Source organism: Mycteria americana, chromosome Z (assembly GCF_035582795.1).
Source record: "Mycteria americana isolate JAX WOST 10 ecotype Jacksonville Zoo and Gardens chromosome Z, USCA_MyAme_1.0, whole genome shotgun sequence".
Lineage (NCBI taxonomy): Eukaryota > Metazoa > Chordata > Aves > Ciconiiformes > Ciconiidae > Mycteria > Mycteria americana.
The window spans coordinates 16,882,044-16,900,202 of record NC_134396.1 but is presented as its reverse complement, the minus strand read 5'-3'; the positions used below and the strand labels follow the sequence as shown (position 1 = coordinate 16,900,202).

The window sequence follows — 18,159 nt, the reverse complement described above, 5'->3', positions numbered from 1 at the left end:
GGGAATTTTTTTTTTTTAATATTTAATTTGACCTTGACATCTTGTTCTTCAGAATGCCAACAAGGCTCAGAGTTAAGTGATTATTTTTCGGTGTATATATAATGCCTAATTGATTTTAAAAGCAATATTTAGACCTAAACTGTTGCTTACATGTCCTGACTGAGCAGAACAAGTTCATGAAAAAGAGGGTATTGCCTTGAAAGAATGAAAAGACATTGGCTAAAATGTGTAGTAATTCATCTTTGATGATAGGAACCCCTACTTTCAGCAGCAGTCAGAAGATGTGTCCTTGGCTGAGCAAACAGTTAAAATAAGATTATGGGTTTTGCTGCCACATAAATTAAACAACTTTTGTTTTTAGGTGCCTGTAGAAAGCAATGCTGTCAATGTCACCATTTTGAATTTAAATCCTATGTCTTCATACATTGTTCAGCTCAGATGCATAGCCAAGGATGGTCTCCACTGTGTTTGCGTTTGGAGTAAAGAGATTTTGGTCCCTCACAGTAAGTGAAATATAGTTTTGTCCTACTGGGAATAAGCATGAATGTAAAAGCCTTTTACAAATCTTGTATCATATGAAATAGCATTGTCAGATACTGTTGAAAATATGAAGATCAAACTGATTCACTAGTGCATGTCTCCACCTTTTTCCACGTTTACCAGAACTCATGAACAAGCCAAGAATATCATATAATGCAACTACAGAAATCTCTCCAGGCAGAAGAAGTGTTCTTCTGAAGTGGGAGGTAATGTTCACTCTGAGTTTGGGTACCTTCTGTTATGTCCGTGCTATTAATTTATTACCTTATAGGAAAAAATACACTTTATCATTGTATTGAGACTACACTGTATAAGCAGAAGGGATTGAATATTGTACTCTTGCTTCAGGATTCACTGCATTTGTATGGTGGTGTTTTAGGTGCTAGAAACTAGCAAGGAAAAACTACACCAATTTATAAACTTGAAAAATTGTTAAAACGGCAATCTCTGGGCTCAGAATCATTGACTAGAATAAAGATTCTTTCCAGCTTGCATTAAAAATTGGTGTGCCTCAAGTTTGTCTCTTAGAATTAAGCTTTCCTTGAAAGATCCTCACAAGTCTTTAGCACATACAAGTGGCACACCTTGTGTTTCATGTGTTCCTAAGGAGCATTCAGATTCTTGAGAGACCAAGACCAAAAGCTTGGTAAAGCTACTAATTTACTAATTCAGAAGTGCTAATACATTGTAATCAGGATGGAAAAAGAGCCTCTGGCTTACAAGAACAGCAGCTAGCTGCATGCTTCCCATAATGACATTTGAAATTCAAACCTGCAGATCAGAGGCATCCCCTTTTCTGCAGCAAGAATCATTGTCAGCTGACCGACTACAGCAGATCAGTCAGTTTTACCAGCTGAAGTTCTCCTGGTCAGAAATGGACAACTGACAGTCTTGAATGTATAGTTGAGGGGCCCACAGGCAATTTCAACGAGCAAGGTGTTACTAGGGGTGTTTGCATGGAAACTAATTAATTCTATCTAGATTCTGAGAGAAAGAGCGTCTACAAACTGCAAGAAGTTTGCCATAGGGGACAAGAAGTTTTGCCCTGGCAGAAAGGACAGAAACTGGCAGACTTTTGAAATATCAGAAGATGTGGAAAGTTTTGTAGTTACCCCATGCAGTTTTGTTAAGGGAAAGAAAAGACAGCAGAGGAAAAGGACACATCATCTCCTGATTAGGATGAGAGATCCCCTTTTTCCCTTATTGCCTGAGAAGAAGGCAAAGCTGCACAGTAAATGATTCATTTTGTGATAAAGCAATAGACCATACATGCCAATTTAAATGTTAAGCTGAGAGAAGAAATTATTCTCCAACTAAATGCTTCAGTTAAAAAAAAGTAATATTGAATATAGTATCAGGGCTAGGACCTTCATTCAGGATAACATTTACACTAGTCTGTTATACAAAATAAGGTTCAAGTCCAGATGTCTTCAACAAACCTCGAAGAGGCAGAGGGCAGGAGTGCACTCAATAATTAACATGTTAAACGTAGAGGGAAAAAAAAAAATCTTTGACTCTGCTGCCATACTTGTTTAAACTGATCTGAAACAAAGAGAACAGCTTAAAGGTGTTAGAGGCCAGCCATAGCTCCTCTGCTTTTGCTAACATTCAGTAACCTCTACACAGTTCAGATCAACAGGCACAAAATAGCTGGCTTCAGCTCTGAACACCCAACCAGGCTACATGTATTGCTTTCATGGCTGCAAACAACACAGGACCTCCTGCAGGACTGCACAAGATAGAGCAGTGCTAGCCTTTTCTAGTCTCATTTTACTAAACTAAGAAAGCTAAATTCTACTAGTTTCTTCTTGTGTGTAGACCTCATATTTCACATATCTTAGGAATTATTTCTCCTACACAGAAACCTTTTCCAGTTTCAAAGCCTGGTGAGAGAACCATACTATTATTCCCCCAGCAGCTTTACCAGAGCTTCAAATAATGGCACCAATTCTTCCCTCCCTATCCTGGGAAAAAACATCTGTTTCCATTTTAAGAGCTTCCAGCTTTACCAGAAATTCCTCTCAACACATGTGTCTCTGCCTTTTAAATTACTGAATGACATCCTGTCTATGTTACTCCAAAAGTGTCCAATTATTTCATTAAGATAACCCAATCTCCCAGCTTTGTGGTATCTTCACACTATTAATTTTGTGCCAACAAATAACAGACAAGCTTGATATCAGAAGTAATCCTTGCAGAATTCACAGGCCTTCATGTATTGAGTTCAGTTTCTATCTAGATTGCAGTAATTTCCATTTCACTCATTTTCCAATCTCTCATGAAGATTAGTACAGTAAAATAACAAGTGAACCATCACCACCTAAAAATTTGTATCAATGGATATATAACATGTTCCAAAGTTGTAGTATAATTACTAGCATTTATCCTCAAATAGACCAGATGCCTAACAGAGCCTAGTAGATGAAGATTCCCAGAGGCATAAATTGCAATTAAACACCTCTCATTAACTTTCAAGTTCCTAATTATGAGGGGTATGTTCCAGTGAAATGTAGAGAATGTTACAGCTGCTTCACTGCTGTTATTACTAATTGGATACACATAACTAAGATCTCAATTAAGCAAAACACTTAATCCTGTGCTTAAATCCTCTCACTTTAAGCATCCTTTTAATTTTAAGGAAATGCTTTGCTTCATTGATTCCTAATAACCTAATTAAAACAGTATGATTTTATCCCCATCATTAAAGGTGACATTTTGTTTATACAATTTAATTCTTCTTGATTTTCTGCACAGGACATAACAACATTTATAGAATAATAATCTTTTTTCTTTTACTAGGTAACACAAAGTGAGAACATCCTTGGATATTATGTTAATGTGGAAAGAATACCCAACAGTTGCAGGGATTCACCAAATCACATCTTTCTAACGGACAGAAAAGTTCTTCTAAATCTCTCCATGGCTTATTATACAGTTAAGATTTCTGCCTATAACAAAGCAGGAGAATCTCCACAAGCCATCTACATTGTCCCAGACTTCTCTGCAACAGGTACTTAGCTTATCATTCATTTATTAGAGTGGTGGAGAAGTTTTATGAGCAATCTCTAGGCTACCTTTTGACAGTCTTCGGGATAGAGTTAAGCATTCTCTTGAATATTCATTAGGCTGATATTTTTGCATAGTGAGAGTCAGTATTGTCTCTTAAGAAAGGATTTCTGTAGAAGTTAACTAACAGACTAAGAAATTTAACATTCCGTTTAGCACTTCTTGTTTTCTCAAGCTAGAGAAATAACTGTGCTAGATCTACCTATCAAAAGGGCTTATGGAGTGTACTCAAAGTTAAGTAGATGCCAGCAGTTTAAACAAATTTTGCAGAATTATGTGCAAATCTAAGGTTTTTGAGCTAAGTAACTATCAAGAGACTTGCTACTGTCCTTTATTTCAGTATTGTCCCTACTGGCATGTGGGAGGAGGAATGGATAGAATGTACATGTTATATTCCAATGAAGATGTAAGCTTTTGTGATGCCTAAATACACAGTTTTTTCATTTAAACATTAAAACTATTTAACAATGTTTTTCTATAATATGAGCTAGTTTAATTTGTTATAATCTTCAGGTATAGTTATTCCAATATAAGAAAAACCTCTCTCTTCCAAAGTAAGATTATTTTTTTAAATTAAGCTATAGCATGCACAAGTAAACCAGTGTGCAAGTACCCTTTTTGATCTCCAGACAGCTGCAACTAATTGGTTTTCTAGAATTTTCTAACACACACACCCCCCACCTTCTGTTCTCCTTTGCCCTGCAAAGACTTAACAGTTTGGTTTTGCCCTTACATTTGACTGCTTTAGCTCTCTTCTGATGAAATATATACTACCACCTCAAGCCATGTTTTGACTGACAGCTACTTGTTTACTGAACCTCTCAGCCTGTTCTTCATGCCTCTCTCCAGACATGTGTTTCAGATTTGGTTGTACTTCTATGCAGGTTCTCTTGTATCTATCATGAATTACTGGGAAGATACTTGTGTTAAGTCCGTTAAGATAAAGTCATTCTCAGCATGCATGACTTTTCCTCAGCTAGTACAGCCATTTTCTTTAATTTGACTTTATTATATTGGTTTTCAGACAGCAGATGAAATGGAGAATTTTGTCTGTCTGCCACAAGATCCACTTCTTACCTCAAAATGACAGGTTGCTCTTCTCCCCCCTTGGTGTCAGTCAGAAGGTCTTTCCTAGTTTGATAATCTGGCTTTAAAAACATCAAAATGTTTAAGGTCCTTGCAGAAAATGCAAAGCATATGAAATTATATAGCTATAATCCATAATTAGCCCCTTCTGCTCCCCCAGGTAAACACTATCTCACAGTTACTCTATGTATAGCAGTTAATAGCAGCTCACAGAAAGTTGTTTAGCAACGTCAGGCTTTCTCTTCCTGAGACTTGGAACAGCCATTTCCCCTTTTCCGATTGTGGGAAATTAAAGGTCATGAACAGCAATTAACACTGGAGCTCCCAGAGACCATTGCAAAGTACTAGACGCTAAGTTTTCTTTATTGACGTACTAGTGTAAACCTTACTATATACTGGTCACCTGCAATAACTACTTAATGAATAATCTTCGAAAAAGAGCAAAAGAGAGAAAGCAAGCAAGAGAGGAGAAAACTGCTTTCCTGTTTATTGATCTCTAATGGTATATTTGTTCACAGACTTGCCTGGCCGAATCCACGTCAAACACCAGGGAACTAATGCAGTTGTTACCTGGACTCCAGAATACAATCCAAAGTGTTTTGTGGTTGACTGGGGCACTGGTAAAGAGGATATGCGCATGAAAATAGTAACTACGGCTACTGGAAATTTCACGCTAGGTAACAGCAACCACTGCGTCTACTTATGGAGGCACCATTTCATTTGTTGGTTATTTTTTGTTGGGGAGGGTAGGATTTTCATCCTGTTTTTAAGAGCAAACTGAAGATTCAGGTAAGTGCAACTCTTATCTTTGTCCAGCACTGAGACATCATCTAATTTTTAGCAACACCAAGGCAGATAAAAAGTAGAGTTTTCAGTAGGATTCTTCTGGCCACAGCTGGGAAAGAAATGCAGATAAGCTGCTGTTGCTGGTATGCTGTCTCTCCTTGCCCACATTCCAGGCAGACCCATGCACTAATGGCTTTAAAAAAAATGTTTCTCTTGTCCCTAAATAAACTTAACTTTAAATATAAACTGCTCTTACAGTCTCCCTTAGGTTTTTTTTTTTATCCCAATGGCTGTCCTTGTCAAAGCCCAAATTCTCAACTCCAGAATTCTGCTTACCAAGCTAAACATCATCAGCTGCAGCCAGGGATCACTTTACTGGACAGTCATCAAAAATCTTGATTAAAATCATGTAGCTGACTCTTGCAAAGGCCATTCAGGACTGGCTTTTATGTACAGTAGAGAACATTTAGCTTCAGAGTTCTGTAAATGAATGCACTGTTTTCCTTGGTCTTTCTGCAACATCTCCACTGCCACATTACATCTAGTTGTTTTGCTTGTTTTTAAATATGCTAGCTGAGGGGGAGGTATCTGTCATTGAACTAAGATATCTACAGCCATTTTAGTTCCCTACTTCTTCAGCAGCTCAAGCCTTCCGGAGGGAGACTGTAAGCAGATCTGGTATCTTTTAAAAGCAAACCCATGTTATCTCTTGTTCTGGTTTTGAAATAGTTTGTATTAAGCATCTAGAGACAATGAAGAAGGATGCACATATTTTGTACTCAGTGTAAAGCACTGTAAACTTATGCTTTGAGTCTCAGAAAGTAAGCACTATACAGAAAAGTTATAAAGTTATTGTCTCTCCTCCCCTTCTTTATCATTTGTAACTTTTCAGTAAACTCTGATGTACCTTTATTTGTTTTCCAGACAATTTTCAGCCTTATAAGTTGTACAAAATAATGGTACATGCATCTGATGTGTGTCAGTGTGAAAGTTTCACAAGACATGAAAAGACTTTTGGAGTGACCCACTTTTACTCAGTTGAAGGAGGTATTCCTCCCCTTTATATAACCTCATCCCTTGTATTTCTTCCTGTTTCCTATCTGCAGTAATAAAAGAAATTCTGCACAGTTTCTTTTCCAGGTGACTTAAAACCATTCTCCAGTTAGCATTGCCTTTGGTTCTAGCAGTTATGCACTGGCAGTGAATGACCTGACTGTTGTTCTTACTGACAGGTCCACAGAAATATTATTATTACACATGACATTACCAAAATAACAGAAAGAGGGTCTTGGAGTTACTGCTCTCTCTAGCTCGAATTTAACTGTGGCCAAAGTCACATTTTCCAGTCCCAGTTCAGTAGTGTCTTATCTTGCAAGTTGAAATGAGTATAGCTGTGGCTGTTGGAGTAAAAGCGTTTGTAATGAGACAGTCACAATTTCTGCCTGCTTTGGTATTGCTTAAGATGAGGTTTTTTTACACTATGGGATTTCTCCTTTCTCTTCCACCCTTTATGTTATATTTGTGTCAATGAGAATCAGGCAAGGAGCTCTCTAGGAAGCAGGGTTTCAGGGTTTCAAGGTTTAAAGCTCTCTAAGTTTCAGTCTTGTATGTCTATTGCACAAGTATCGATGCAGAACTTAAATTATTATCCAATTTTTAAGTTCCTAGGACAGGTCCCGCTAATGTGACAATTCTGAATATCACAAAGCATTCTGCACTTGTGAAGTGGACTGAAATAGCTGCCGAAGACTGTTTGGGTTTTCTCCAGGGATACAAGATCAGCTACACAGATTCATCAAGGAAAAAGTCTCTGGGTAAGTCACCGTTGCTCAGAACAAAGCAGCAGCTCAGAACCACAACAGAAAAGCTTCATACAGACCACTAAGTGCTGTTGCAGCACACTACTGAGTTACTTAGATTTCTGTGGGAATTGACCGCTGTCAAAGGTCAGCTCCTGGTTAGTTTTAATGCTCTAGATGGTCCTATGAATACCTAGCATTCTAGATATCATCTCAAATTAAATATTGATAAGAAAATATTTCGTTAAAACTTACAGTTCTAAGACTACTGCAGAATTCTCTAGTAACACTGAGAGGAAGATGTACGCTGTCAGTATTTCTGAATTATTAAGATTTCAGTCACAATACTTTTATGTTTCATTACAACTCAGCCAAGCTTGACCGTGAGCCTTTCTGTAGGACTTAAGAAATTAAATATTTCTTTTTTGAACTCAATTAGCACATAATACAGTTTGTATTTCTTACCTGTTTTCAAAAGACACTATTATTAATTTCATTTTTAGAAATATTTTCTTAAATTGATAGCTTTTGTGTTTAACTACAAAGGATGAAACTTCTACACATTGAAATAAATGAATAGTTGTGAGCTCAAATCACTTGAGTTTTCAAAAAAAATCCCCATACTTCTTTTGATAAACATTTTTCTTCTGGTCTGCAGTGGAAAGTCTTGCCATAAATAATAATACATTAACTTTGCATATACTGACTTTCAAATAAAATTAAAGACATGCTATGGAAGACAAGTAGCACCTAAGACCCGACAAAGGAGAATAGCAGGGATTCTGTAATTCATGTTGGTCTATGCCTTTACAGGACCATAAAAAGTAACAAAAGCTTCAAGTACACAGCATTAGCAGGAGGTTTGGCACCCTCTTCAGGGGGCTCTATTGCACCCCAAATACCTCTCAGAAAGCGCAAGAGGAGACAGAAGGGGAGTGTCCAGGACTGAACTTAATTTTTATTTTTTTCCTCTGCCCTAATCAGTCAATACAGTGACATGACACCAAATTGCCACATTTTCCAGGCAGGAAGAATAATTTTATTGGCGAATTTGGGGGAAGGAACCCTATAGGCTACAGCACTATTTCCACTTCTATGAAGACCTTAAATTCACAGTGGCAAACTTGAAAAGTAATTTCTGCTCTGTTAAAGGCGTACTACAGCATTGCTCTTTGCATTATTCTGCCCAGGGGAAATACCACTGCACCATCAGAAAAGAAAGGTTGAGCTGAAAGCCCTACAAAGTAGGTGAAACAGAATGCACAGCCCTTTTTCTGTACTGAATGATGAGTAATAACACTGGTATTAATTGAGGTGAATAACTACTGACTACTGTAGTAAGGGTAAAGCATGTGAGAGGGTCCAGTCCTTAGGTCAACTGTTACAGCCAACATGAAAACCACTGTTCAGCGTGTTAGGTGTATTGTCCTGTCATGCAGTATACACAGCCTTTTGCACTCACCCCCTAAACATCCTTGCTGTGCTAAAAGCTCATGCTTTTTACCTGTGGATTTAAAAGGTACATAAGTATTTTGGAGAAGTCTTGTACCCATGCAAAGAACATCTGCACAGTGTGGCTTCCTCCAGGTGCAGATTAGGGCACAGAAATTTTGCCTTTTCCCCAGTCAGCTGCACTGATACAGAGTCAGCCATCAGAGTTCACCTGATCATCTCCTTCCCCAACCCCTCTTGTGTTTCAGCTGTTACTCTCAATTCTTCTACCACAAGTTACCATCTTACCGGACTGAAGGAAAAAACCATCTACCGTGTGCAGATTTCAGGATTCACTAATGCTGGCGAAGGACCTCCGACTTTTTCACAGCCTTTCAGCACTCCAAAATACGGTACTGTGGAAGCTCTATGCATCTGTGTTACCCAGCATCAATCCTTGCTTTATGCACCATATATGGCATTATTCTCTACCCTTTCCTGCTTTTCAAGGAGTAACAAAGTGCTCATGCACAAGATTTATTATTCAACCCTTAGCTACTGGTAGCAAACACACAAAATTGTTGCTTTGTTAGAGGTAAACTATGCATCACAGAACAACTCTGCCTGTATTTCATTACCAAACATGCGGGAAGACTTAGCTAGGGTTCCTCATCTCTGAAACATTTTCTGACCTTTTTATGCTAGCTATATGCACATATCTTTATTTATTGCTGATTCCTGTCATAGATTTCAGCACTTTAAATATTCTGCCTGTGACTAGTTAAGTTCCGTAGTCTTTGCTCTTGGCAAAATCCTGAGCAATCATGTAAAACTGGTGTCCAGTTAAATCCCTGAGCCATTAACGGTTAAAAAAAAACCAGTCTCTTTCAGTTGCTCCTATTGTGGGTGACAGCTAATCAAAATATCTTTTGTTTTCTAATAATTTAAGTACATTTTACATAACAGGTCCTATCATTCACTGGCAAAAGTTTGCTTTTTTCAAAGGTACCTGGGTAGGCTAAGAAGATCAATACAGTTACATTTATAAAGTCTCATTTATTGTAATCATTAGGTTTGGCTAAACATCGTCTTTCAAAACATTTTTATCACCTTATCAGTTAAACTAAACCTAACACTGCAGTAGACCCTTTTTTGGTTTGACCACAGCTTCACTCAATTGAAACTTTCTGAATAAAAAAATAAAAGAACAGGCTAAGATGGTGTCAGCCACAGGAAAAGTAACCTGTGAAATTCAGAGACAGAAGTATGCAAATGGCTTCTCCCCACTACAGCTTTTTCTATTAAGTGAAGGAGGTATAAACACAAACAACTGAATAGTCAAAAGTGTGAAGCAGAAAGAAAAAGGAAAGAAATTAAAAATCTTCCTTGAAATCAACAGGGTTTCCACCTCCTCCTCCCCCCCACCGAAATCCTTTCTCCTGTCAACACAAGAAATTAAAGTGTCTCCACTGGAGCTTTTCTGCAGGACTTTATTCTATGCATCCTACTGAACATATATTTGGATAGGATTCAATTTTTCAGGAAAATAACAAAAATACAAAGTTAATTTAATGCAACATTTTAAAAATTCAAGTAATTACATTGAATTTAAACTTTGCATTTGCTATTTTCCTCCTCCCCAACATTTCACAGGTTACTTAATCCATTAGAAGAACCTCAGGTTTCTTTGTCATAAAAGCCTTTTTCATCAACAAAGCAATTTGCAACTTTTCAAATACCTTTTTAAGCAAAATTATGTAGCTGTTTGATTTAAAAAAAAAAAGAAGACATTTTTGTTGGCAGGTGGGTAGGAAAAGAAAAAGCAAGCGGCCTTTTCACCAATATGGTTTGTCAGTATCAGCAACACCATCAGGTACTGACCACACTTTCCTGGTGCTATTTTGAAACTTTTCATTTAGCTGTCTGCAAAGAACACCTCAACCCTGACCCACTCTTCACATCACAGACTGCTTTGGTTCCTGTGTTAGCAGCACTGCTCTCACTGCCTGAGCACTTTATCAACCTTCATTAACCTTTCAAGCACTTTGTCTCCTTCAGGGTGGTGGTGGGAAGTATCTCGAGCAGGTATTAACATAGGCAATAGGAAATGTAGGTTTGCAGCAAGGGTTGACGAATGGCTGACTGCAGATAAAATTGTCTTAATATTCCTAACAGGTGAAGCATGGCACCTACCAAATACAGAAACCATATTATTGTTATCAGGACTAGGTGGGATCTCACCAAAAAACCCTCAAACCCTCCTAGTAAAACCTAAAACAGATTAAAAGCCACTTTTACTGAAATAGTTTCTTATGAAATCAGACCTGCATCAGGGTCCTGACCCATTAAACAAGCTAGAGCTCACATAATAGCATGGGGAGTAGGAATACTTTTATTATAAAGTGTTTATCTTTGGATGGTGGATTTAAGAATTCAGCACATATATATGGATATCTTAAAAATACAAACCTGAAAGCCTCAGACCCCCAGAAATCCCAGGTATTGTTTTAACTAGATTTCATTCACAGGAATCCCAGAACATGTGTAAAGTTTGACTTCACTTCTGTTTGAAATATTTCTCTTGCAGAGGCAGTATAGCCTATGTATACTTGATACTTTAAGTCTGATTCAATCTCTCCATTTCCCATCAGATAGAGGAGAATTTGAAGGTTTCGTGGCTGGCTTTTGCTTCAGCATGACGTTCGTTCTGGTTTTTGCACCTCTCACTTGTTCTCTGGTCCTTAAAAGGTAAGAAGGGAATATTGGCTGAAGTTGTTAGTAGCACTTCCGTTTTTGCTTAACCTCCAGTTTCATAGCACTGGGCCTTTTTTGTCATTAAAAGCAACACAACTCAAAAAGCACACAACACAAAAGCCACACCACTCATTTACACAGTGAGAGCAATTGCAAACCACTATAAGCTGACTAAAATAGTTTGTCAAAAATGTATAAGCTTTTGATACCGTTATCTGACTACCTCCTGTCTCAAACACCCTTGAAAAGAGCAAGGACCATTTCTCACAGTGGAAAATAGGTTATACATATGGAAAAGCATGCATTTGATTATCTTGTTCTTTCATTCCCAACTGATAATCATGGTTCTTCTATTGAAATACAAAATATAAATTCCAGCAGCATACACAAATTGATGTTGCCATCTAAGCAGTTTCCTGCAAGCACATTTGGATGTTAACTGTATAAATTATGCACATAAGCACATAATGAGAAGGAGTAATGGACGGATGAGTAGGAAGTAGAGAGAATAACAAGGGTGCCTGTAAGATATGGATGAGGTCCTCTTATTTTAGGAGAAATTGTTCTCTGCAGTAATAAAGTACACCCCCCTCAAATTAATCTGAGGTACAATATTAGGGGCATACACCACCACTAAAAGAAAAACGGCTTGCATAGTAATGGTTCTAATATTAATTTTCTGATAAACCTAGTTGCATACGACCATTCATGTTACTATTTTGATGGTCTAGAACATTACCCTCCCTTTTTCTCCTTTTTACAAAGCACCAGCCTCAGAAGCTGAAAGCACAGCTGCTAAAGGACAGAACAGACAGACGGTACAACCTTTGGCTTGAAAGCCATACGGCAAGACGTAGCTTGCTTTAGCTTATACATCAGGCTAAACTCCTGCCCTTGCCATTGGGAAAGAGACCACACTCCACATTAAGTGTCCTGTGCACTTGCCTTTTCAGATTTTACTTTAAGTTGCTCCATATCTGATCCAGCCTTTTTGACAAGAACTTCTGAGACCTACACAGAAATTTTGACCTAGAGCAAACTTTATTGTGTTAAACATAAGATCATACTTCATTGTCTGGGCCCATTAGGAAGGAATTTTTGGAAAACTAAAAAAACCAGCACACACAAGCCCAGTGTAGCACTACAAAATAGCAATTAAATATGAGTAGTATTGAACACCTGGAACTGAGATGAAGGGTCCCAAGGATCCCCTCATCTCAATTGCCTGCTTGATTTGTAAAAAAGGACTCACCAGCCACCCAAACACCCATCTTCATAGGAACGGCAAGGTCCAGTAACTCTACAGCCTCAGACTTCACCTCAAACCACAGCCTAAACAGAAACAAAAGTACCTTACAGCTAATGAAGCCTAGATTTGATTTGAAAACCAGACAACACTGAAGCCAACGCTAAGGCAGGGTGATGGGCTACATAACCTCCCACAGTGTCTGACAGCTGTGTTGAGGTTTTTTCCTATGGAGGTGAGTCATTGCCCGTAGCTCACAGAGGGGTGCTCTGAGAGCAGCTGCTCACAGGGAGGGGATCAGCTCAAAAATGCTGAGAGACAGTCTCTCTCCGCTCCCACAGTGATGAGCAGTCAGGGTGACTGATGCCAATGGGATCAGTCAGATCAGCAGAAACTCCTTTTCAGATTCACATCCCACCCCACTTGCCACCCCTCTGCAGGGAAATCACAGCTGGCCCCTGCCAGCCTGGGGCCAGCACCAGCATCCCAGGGTGGCTGGAGTGACTGGCAGGCCACTATTCCAGCCTGTCCTCTCGGGAAGGGCCAGGCAGGACAATGCCTGAGGTGGTGCCCATGGTGGGGGTGGCCCAGGGAGGCTGGAGAGCATAGCAACTTGTTGCCAGTTTTGTTGTTTCTGAGCCCCTGGGTGCAAGGAAGGAGCTTGAAAAAGAGGGCTCTGATGAGAGGTCTGTGGACAAGTAGCCAACTGAAACCCATTTGAACAGCTCGATTGGCAAACTCGGCTCTACCTTACAAACCCCTTCCTCTACAGCAGAAGCAGCTGGTGTGAGTTTTTAGTAAAGATGTGTTTAGGTTCGTGTCAGGTGAAACAGTGAGATACTGTATGTAATAGCTCCCAGAAAAAGCCAAAGTCACAACAATCAGGAAAGAGTAGGAGCCGTATTGTCCCCCTGTTCTGGTCTGCGGGTCCCAGGGAGAGCTTCCTCCAGGCCACTGGTGTCATTGCACAGAAGCTAAAAACAGCAATGGCTTGCTCTTTGTCTGAGGGAAAGTAAACTTCTAAGTAGAAGCCCAGGAGCAAATACTTACTAAAACAAACTTCCTCCTATGTGTCCAAGAGTTCTCAAGGAAGATGAAGGTTTTGTGGAAATTACAGTGAATTAGGAATATACAATGATTAAACGTATAGAAAGAGACAACATTACCAGCTCCTGTCACAGCTCCTTTGTCCTTAAACAAAGATGCTAATTGTCACTAACTCAGCATTTCAGTGTAGACTACCAAGCTTGGTCTTCAGTTTTTAATTGGCATTATGCTTAATAGTCATTGTAGAACCTCTTGTTTTGATGGTCATGAAAATACCAATAAAATGTTATGTATAAATGGTAGTTAATTTAAATGCACAGGAAATGTCAGTCATTTAACCTGACAATAAATTTAGAGTATTTCTTTACAGGCTGAAAATATCATGCTGGCCCAGTGTACCAAGTCCAAGAAACAGCAGCGCACTCCACGATATGGCAAGTACTCTTCTGATGGTGTGAAAAAATACACAAGGGAGATCTTTCCTACTGATTAATCAGTAATGCTAGTTATTAGTCTTTTCACACTTCACCCTAGTAAATGTCTAATATCAACAGTTGGGAAGCTAGGATAATATTGGAAATATAGGATGGGGGAGGGTCGTTGTTTAGGCAGAGGCTGTTTAATTTAATAAAGGTTCTCAGACTTTTTTGAGAATATTATAAAGCGTATTTAAAGGTATGGTTGTTAAAAGAACAAAGCAAAATTGAATGGGGGGAGATGGAGTCTAAAGACAGAAATTCGGTTTTTATATCCAGTCAGTTTTCACCAACTGGAACTGATTAGTAAGTACAAGTTACTCAAAATACAAAGTAACGCATCGTGGCCTAATTCCACAGAAGTCTCATGACCGAGGCCATGTATATGGTGTTTTCTGAAATCCACACTCACCTCTCAGACTCTACCTGCCTCTAGAGCAATCCAGGGGCTCTGGCTGGTCAGCTGGTAGCTGGCTGAGGAGCACCTACTAATCAACAGGCACCAAGGTTCAGCAGCGTCTTCAAATCTTGCCCATGGCTTTCCCAAGGATACTAGAATTTCAGGACTGAAAAAGTGCCTGGAAATCAGCTGTTAGAAGAAGGCTGCTGGAGACCATGTTATTCACTTTTGCCTATTAATGGACTTAATTGCATCTTCCTCTCCTTACTTCCCCCCCTTTTAAACAAGTTTCTGCTACAGTTTTGCTGACACGTGATACTAAAAGTCCTTCCTCTAGGACAACTCAGTTTATCTCCCAAGTCTCAGACCGCCAACCATTATGTTTTTGGAGCAGGAACTTGTACTGCTTTCCTTTTCAAATCTCTTTGATTTTTCTGGCAGACCTGAAATTAATTTGGCACCCATAGATCTAGTTTCTCAAGCCAACTTGTGAGCTTTAACAAAGCAGACTTCTATCTATTTAGTCAAAGCTCAGACAGAAGCTGGAAGGTATCTACAAGTCAGACACTGTCCAAATCTAGGACACAGAATTAAATCATCAGCAATGAAATTTCAGAAGACCGTGACAGGCTGCTGGTAATCAAAGGTTTTGCTGAACATCAGCATTGCTTCCTTCAAGAGAGCAAGTACGAACTTTCATATTCCAGATCAGGACTTCCTTGCTTGCTTTCTTCCTTTCTTCTACTTAAATGTAGATAAAGAAGTGGTGAGCTCAGAGGTAGTATCAGATAGTCATTTTGCCAAAGCCAGATAATGCTGAACAAGGGAAGATCAGATGTACAAATGTACAGCTGTACAAAGTCGGAGTTTCAAAAGTGATGCTGTTAGAAGATTGCAGTTTCACTGTTCTGTTCAGTTAAAGAAATTGATCTACTTAGGACCACCAGGCAATTTCCAGTTCTCAGTGCTGGGATTCAGATGTCCCTCACTGACTACTCCAGTAAAAATAACCCCACCTAATACTCTTGCTTCTCCTCCACTACACATTTAGAAAGTGGGAGATCTGCAGATTCAATGCTTGTTTGAAGTGAGACTTCTCAAAGGCAAAGAAGGAATCTAATATATTCAGCATTTGGGGAATTTCTGCCTTAAAAAAAGCACAAGACCTGAAGCTGTTTCAATGTAATAATAAGCTTAGGTAGAGTTGAACTGCAGGATAGAAGTTCAGCAAGAAAGGAGTAAGAGCTACCAGCCAAAATAACCTAATAGCTTCAAAGAATAATCTGCCATTGTGAAGAAGTGCAGGTGAAATACATTGAGGCTTCATGTTATGGAAAGGACAAATAGGTTTTATGAACCAGAGTGCCACTTCGACATAAATACTTTAAAAGCAAAATATACCTATTTAAAATTTATTTAACTGTTCCTGCAGAGGCAAAGCAACTATAAAAGGAAATGAAGCCTGTATTAGCCAAGTCTGGTGGAGAAATACTGTGATGTTGATAACATGGCAGAAACAGAAATAACAGATATCAGATAAGGGTTTTGGGGAAAGCAGAAAAAGCTCTATGTGAGGAGACAGTACAATAAAGCAGTTACCAGATACATTGCCTAGAAGTAATCTGATGTTATGAACAGTTCATGAAATGTGGAGAAATGTATTCCCCAAATGAGCACTGTGAAATGGAGGCAAGGAGTAAATCTTACTATATTCCGTGTATTTATTCTATTTGTAGGTTGTTTCAAGACTGAACTCCATCAGGTTAATTGAGCAAGGTAGCAACTCTTGACAGAAACACATACAGTCCAGATAGGTGGCAAGAGAATTTGTACTTTAAATTCAGACAGAGCATTCTTTATTGCAATCTAAGGCAATGATACATCCCATGGTACAGAGCAGCAGGAGGAACTGGAAACACTCTCAATTCAGTCAGCACACAGATGCCAGGAGAGTGAACTATGAAGACTAACATGGCCAGCCAGCCACCCCATCAGTGTCCTGTTCTTCACGTTTACACAAGATTCTTCAAAGATGCTTCTTCTTCATCTATTAGTGCCTCTTTCAGACAGAAGCTCACATAGAGTTTATTTTAGATTTGGTGTGTGTAGAGTTCGGGCTGCTGTTCATAATAAATATGATAATGGAGGTACCTATCACACAGGTCTTTATTCAAAACCAGGCAAAAGCTGACCATGCAGAGGTGCCTACTCATCCCTTTACAAGAGAAAAATAGAGATGCTTTATGTGGGAGTGCTGAGATTTCAAAGATTTCATTTCCAAGTCAGAACACAAATTGTAAGAAGAAAAAAAAAAACAATACACACTTACTTATTTCTTGCAAAAGAATGATAACAGTTTGAACAAATTTAGAGCAACTGAGGAGGGGAAAAAATAGGGGAAAAAAAATAAAGCTAATAGTTATACCAGAGAACATACCAGCCTGGCCATAATTTAAAAAATATTATGGCAAAAGTGGGCAAACGCAGTAGAACAATCTAAGTGGAAAAGAAGGGTGCTTGGTGTTACAAACTGTTCTCCATTTAATCATGCAGAATTTGCAAAAACTTGTAACCCAAGGTATACGTAGATCACAACATGGCATTAAGTTGAATAACGAAGTGCTTGCAGCAGCTGATAGCTAAAGCCTGCTTGGCTGCTGTTCATTTCAAGCTGCTGCCTTTTTATAGTAACACGTTTGTTAAACTTTTTGAAAGCTGTGGGTCTCAGAACAGCACATCGTGAAGCCTACATTTTATCACCGCTACATTTTGTCCCAAGCACGCATAAAAGCAAGAAAAACTTTGCTTAAATACTATGGGAGAGGAGAAGATGGTCCTCTGAATTAGGGGAATAAATTTTTTCATTCATGTTTCTAAAACCAATGAAGATGAAATAAAATGGATTAGTTAGCATACTATACAGGCAGGACCAGGCTGCCTGTCTCCTAGCTTTATTCTTTTGTTATTTGTTTCAGTAAATTGCCAATTGCACTTTGCAAAAGTATGATACTAAAATTATTTTCTCCTTGCTTTGTCTTGCAGACTAATTGGAAACCTGTTTCAAGGTTACTGCTTCAGGCCCTGTCAGATAATGATACCACCAGCCTTTATGTCATAGAGCATGAGTCAAAGGCTCCTTTGAAGCTAGACCTCTTTACAGATGGTGGAGAAGACAGCAAGTGTGACACTTGCCAGTCAGAAGAACCCAGCAATAACATAGACATAAGCCTAACGCATGAAGAAATCCCTGAAGAAGCAGTTACAAGTGAAGAAGAAGGAATCATTTCCATTACAGTACCACTCTTGAGTGACTACACCAGCATGGAGTTCAGCCAGAAAGCCCTAATGAGTCTGACAGTGAAGCTGCCTGCAAGAGCTGCTCGTCCTCATCTGGAAATGGAACTCAGCAGTAAGCCAGCACAAACTGAGCATAAGGTTTTGTTTGCTCCCCAAGATTACCTCAAACAAAGCCAGGTAGTATTTTTGCCATCTGGACCAACTTTGGTGGGACAAGTCAATTCAAACTGA

The 18,159-nt window shown here is 38.9% G+C and overlaps 1 protein-coding gene across 1 annotated transcript in view; it reads left to right on the top strand.

The window, feature by feature from the left end:
• Positions 1–18,159, top strand: part of LOC142402744 (interleukin-6 receptor subunit beta-like) — a 29,658-nt gene extending 11,499 nt beyond the window's left edge. Inside the window, exons 6-15 of the mRNA XM_075488531.1 lie at positions 362–503; positions 664–746; positions 3,340–3,550; positions 5,211–5,369; positions 6,403–6,525; positions 7,140–7,292; positions 8,978–9,121; positions 11,360–11,456; positions 14,126–14,189; positions 17,674–18,159. Of these exons, the coding sequence (XP_075344646.1) occupies positions 362–503; positions 664–746; positions 3,340–3,550; positions 5,211–5,369; positions 6,403–6,525; positions 7,140–7,292; positions 8,978–9,121; positions 11,360–11,456; positions 14,126–14,189; positions 17,674–18,159 (1,662 nt within the window). The remainder of the gene's footprint in view (positions 1–361; positions 504–663; positions 747–3,339; positions 3,551–5,210; positions 5,370–6,402; positions 6,526–7,139; positions 7,293–8,977; positions 9,122–11,359; positions 11,457–14,125; positions 14,190–17,673) is intronic.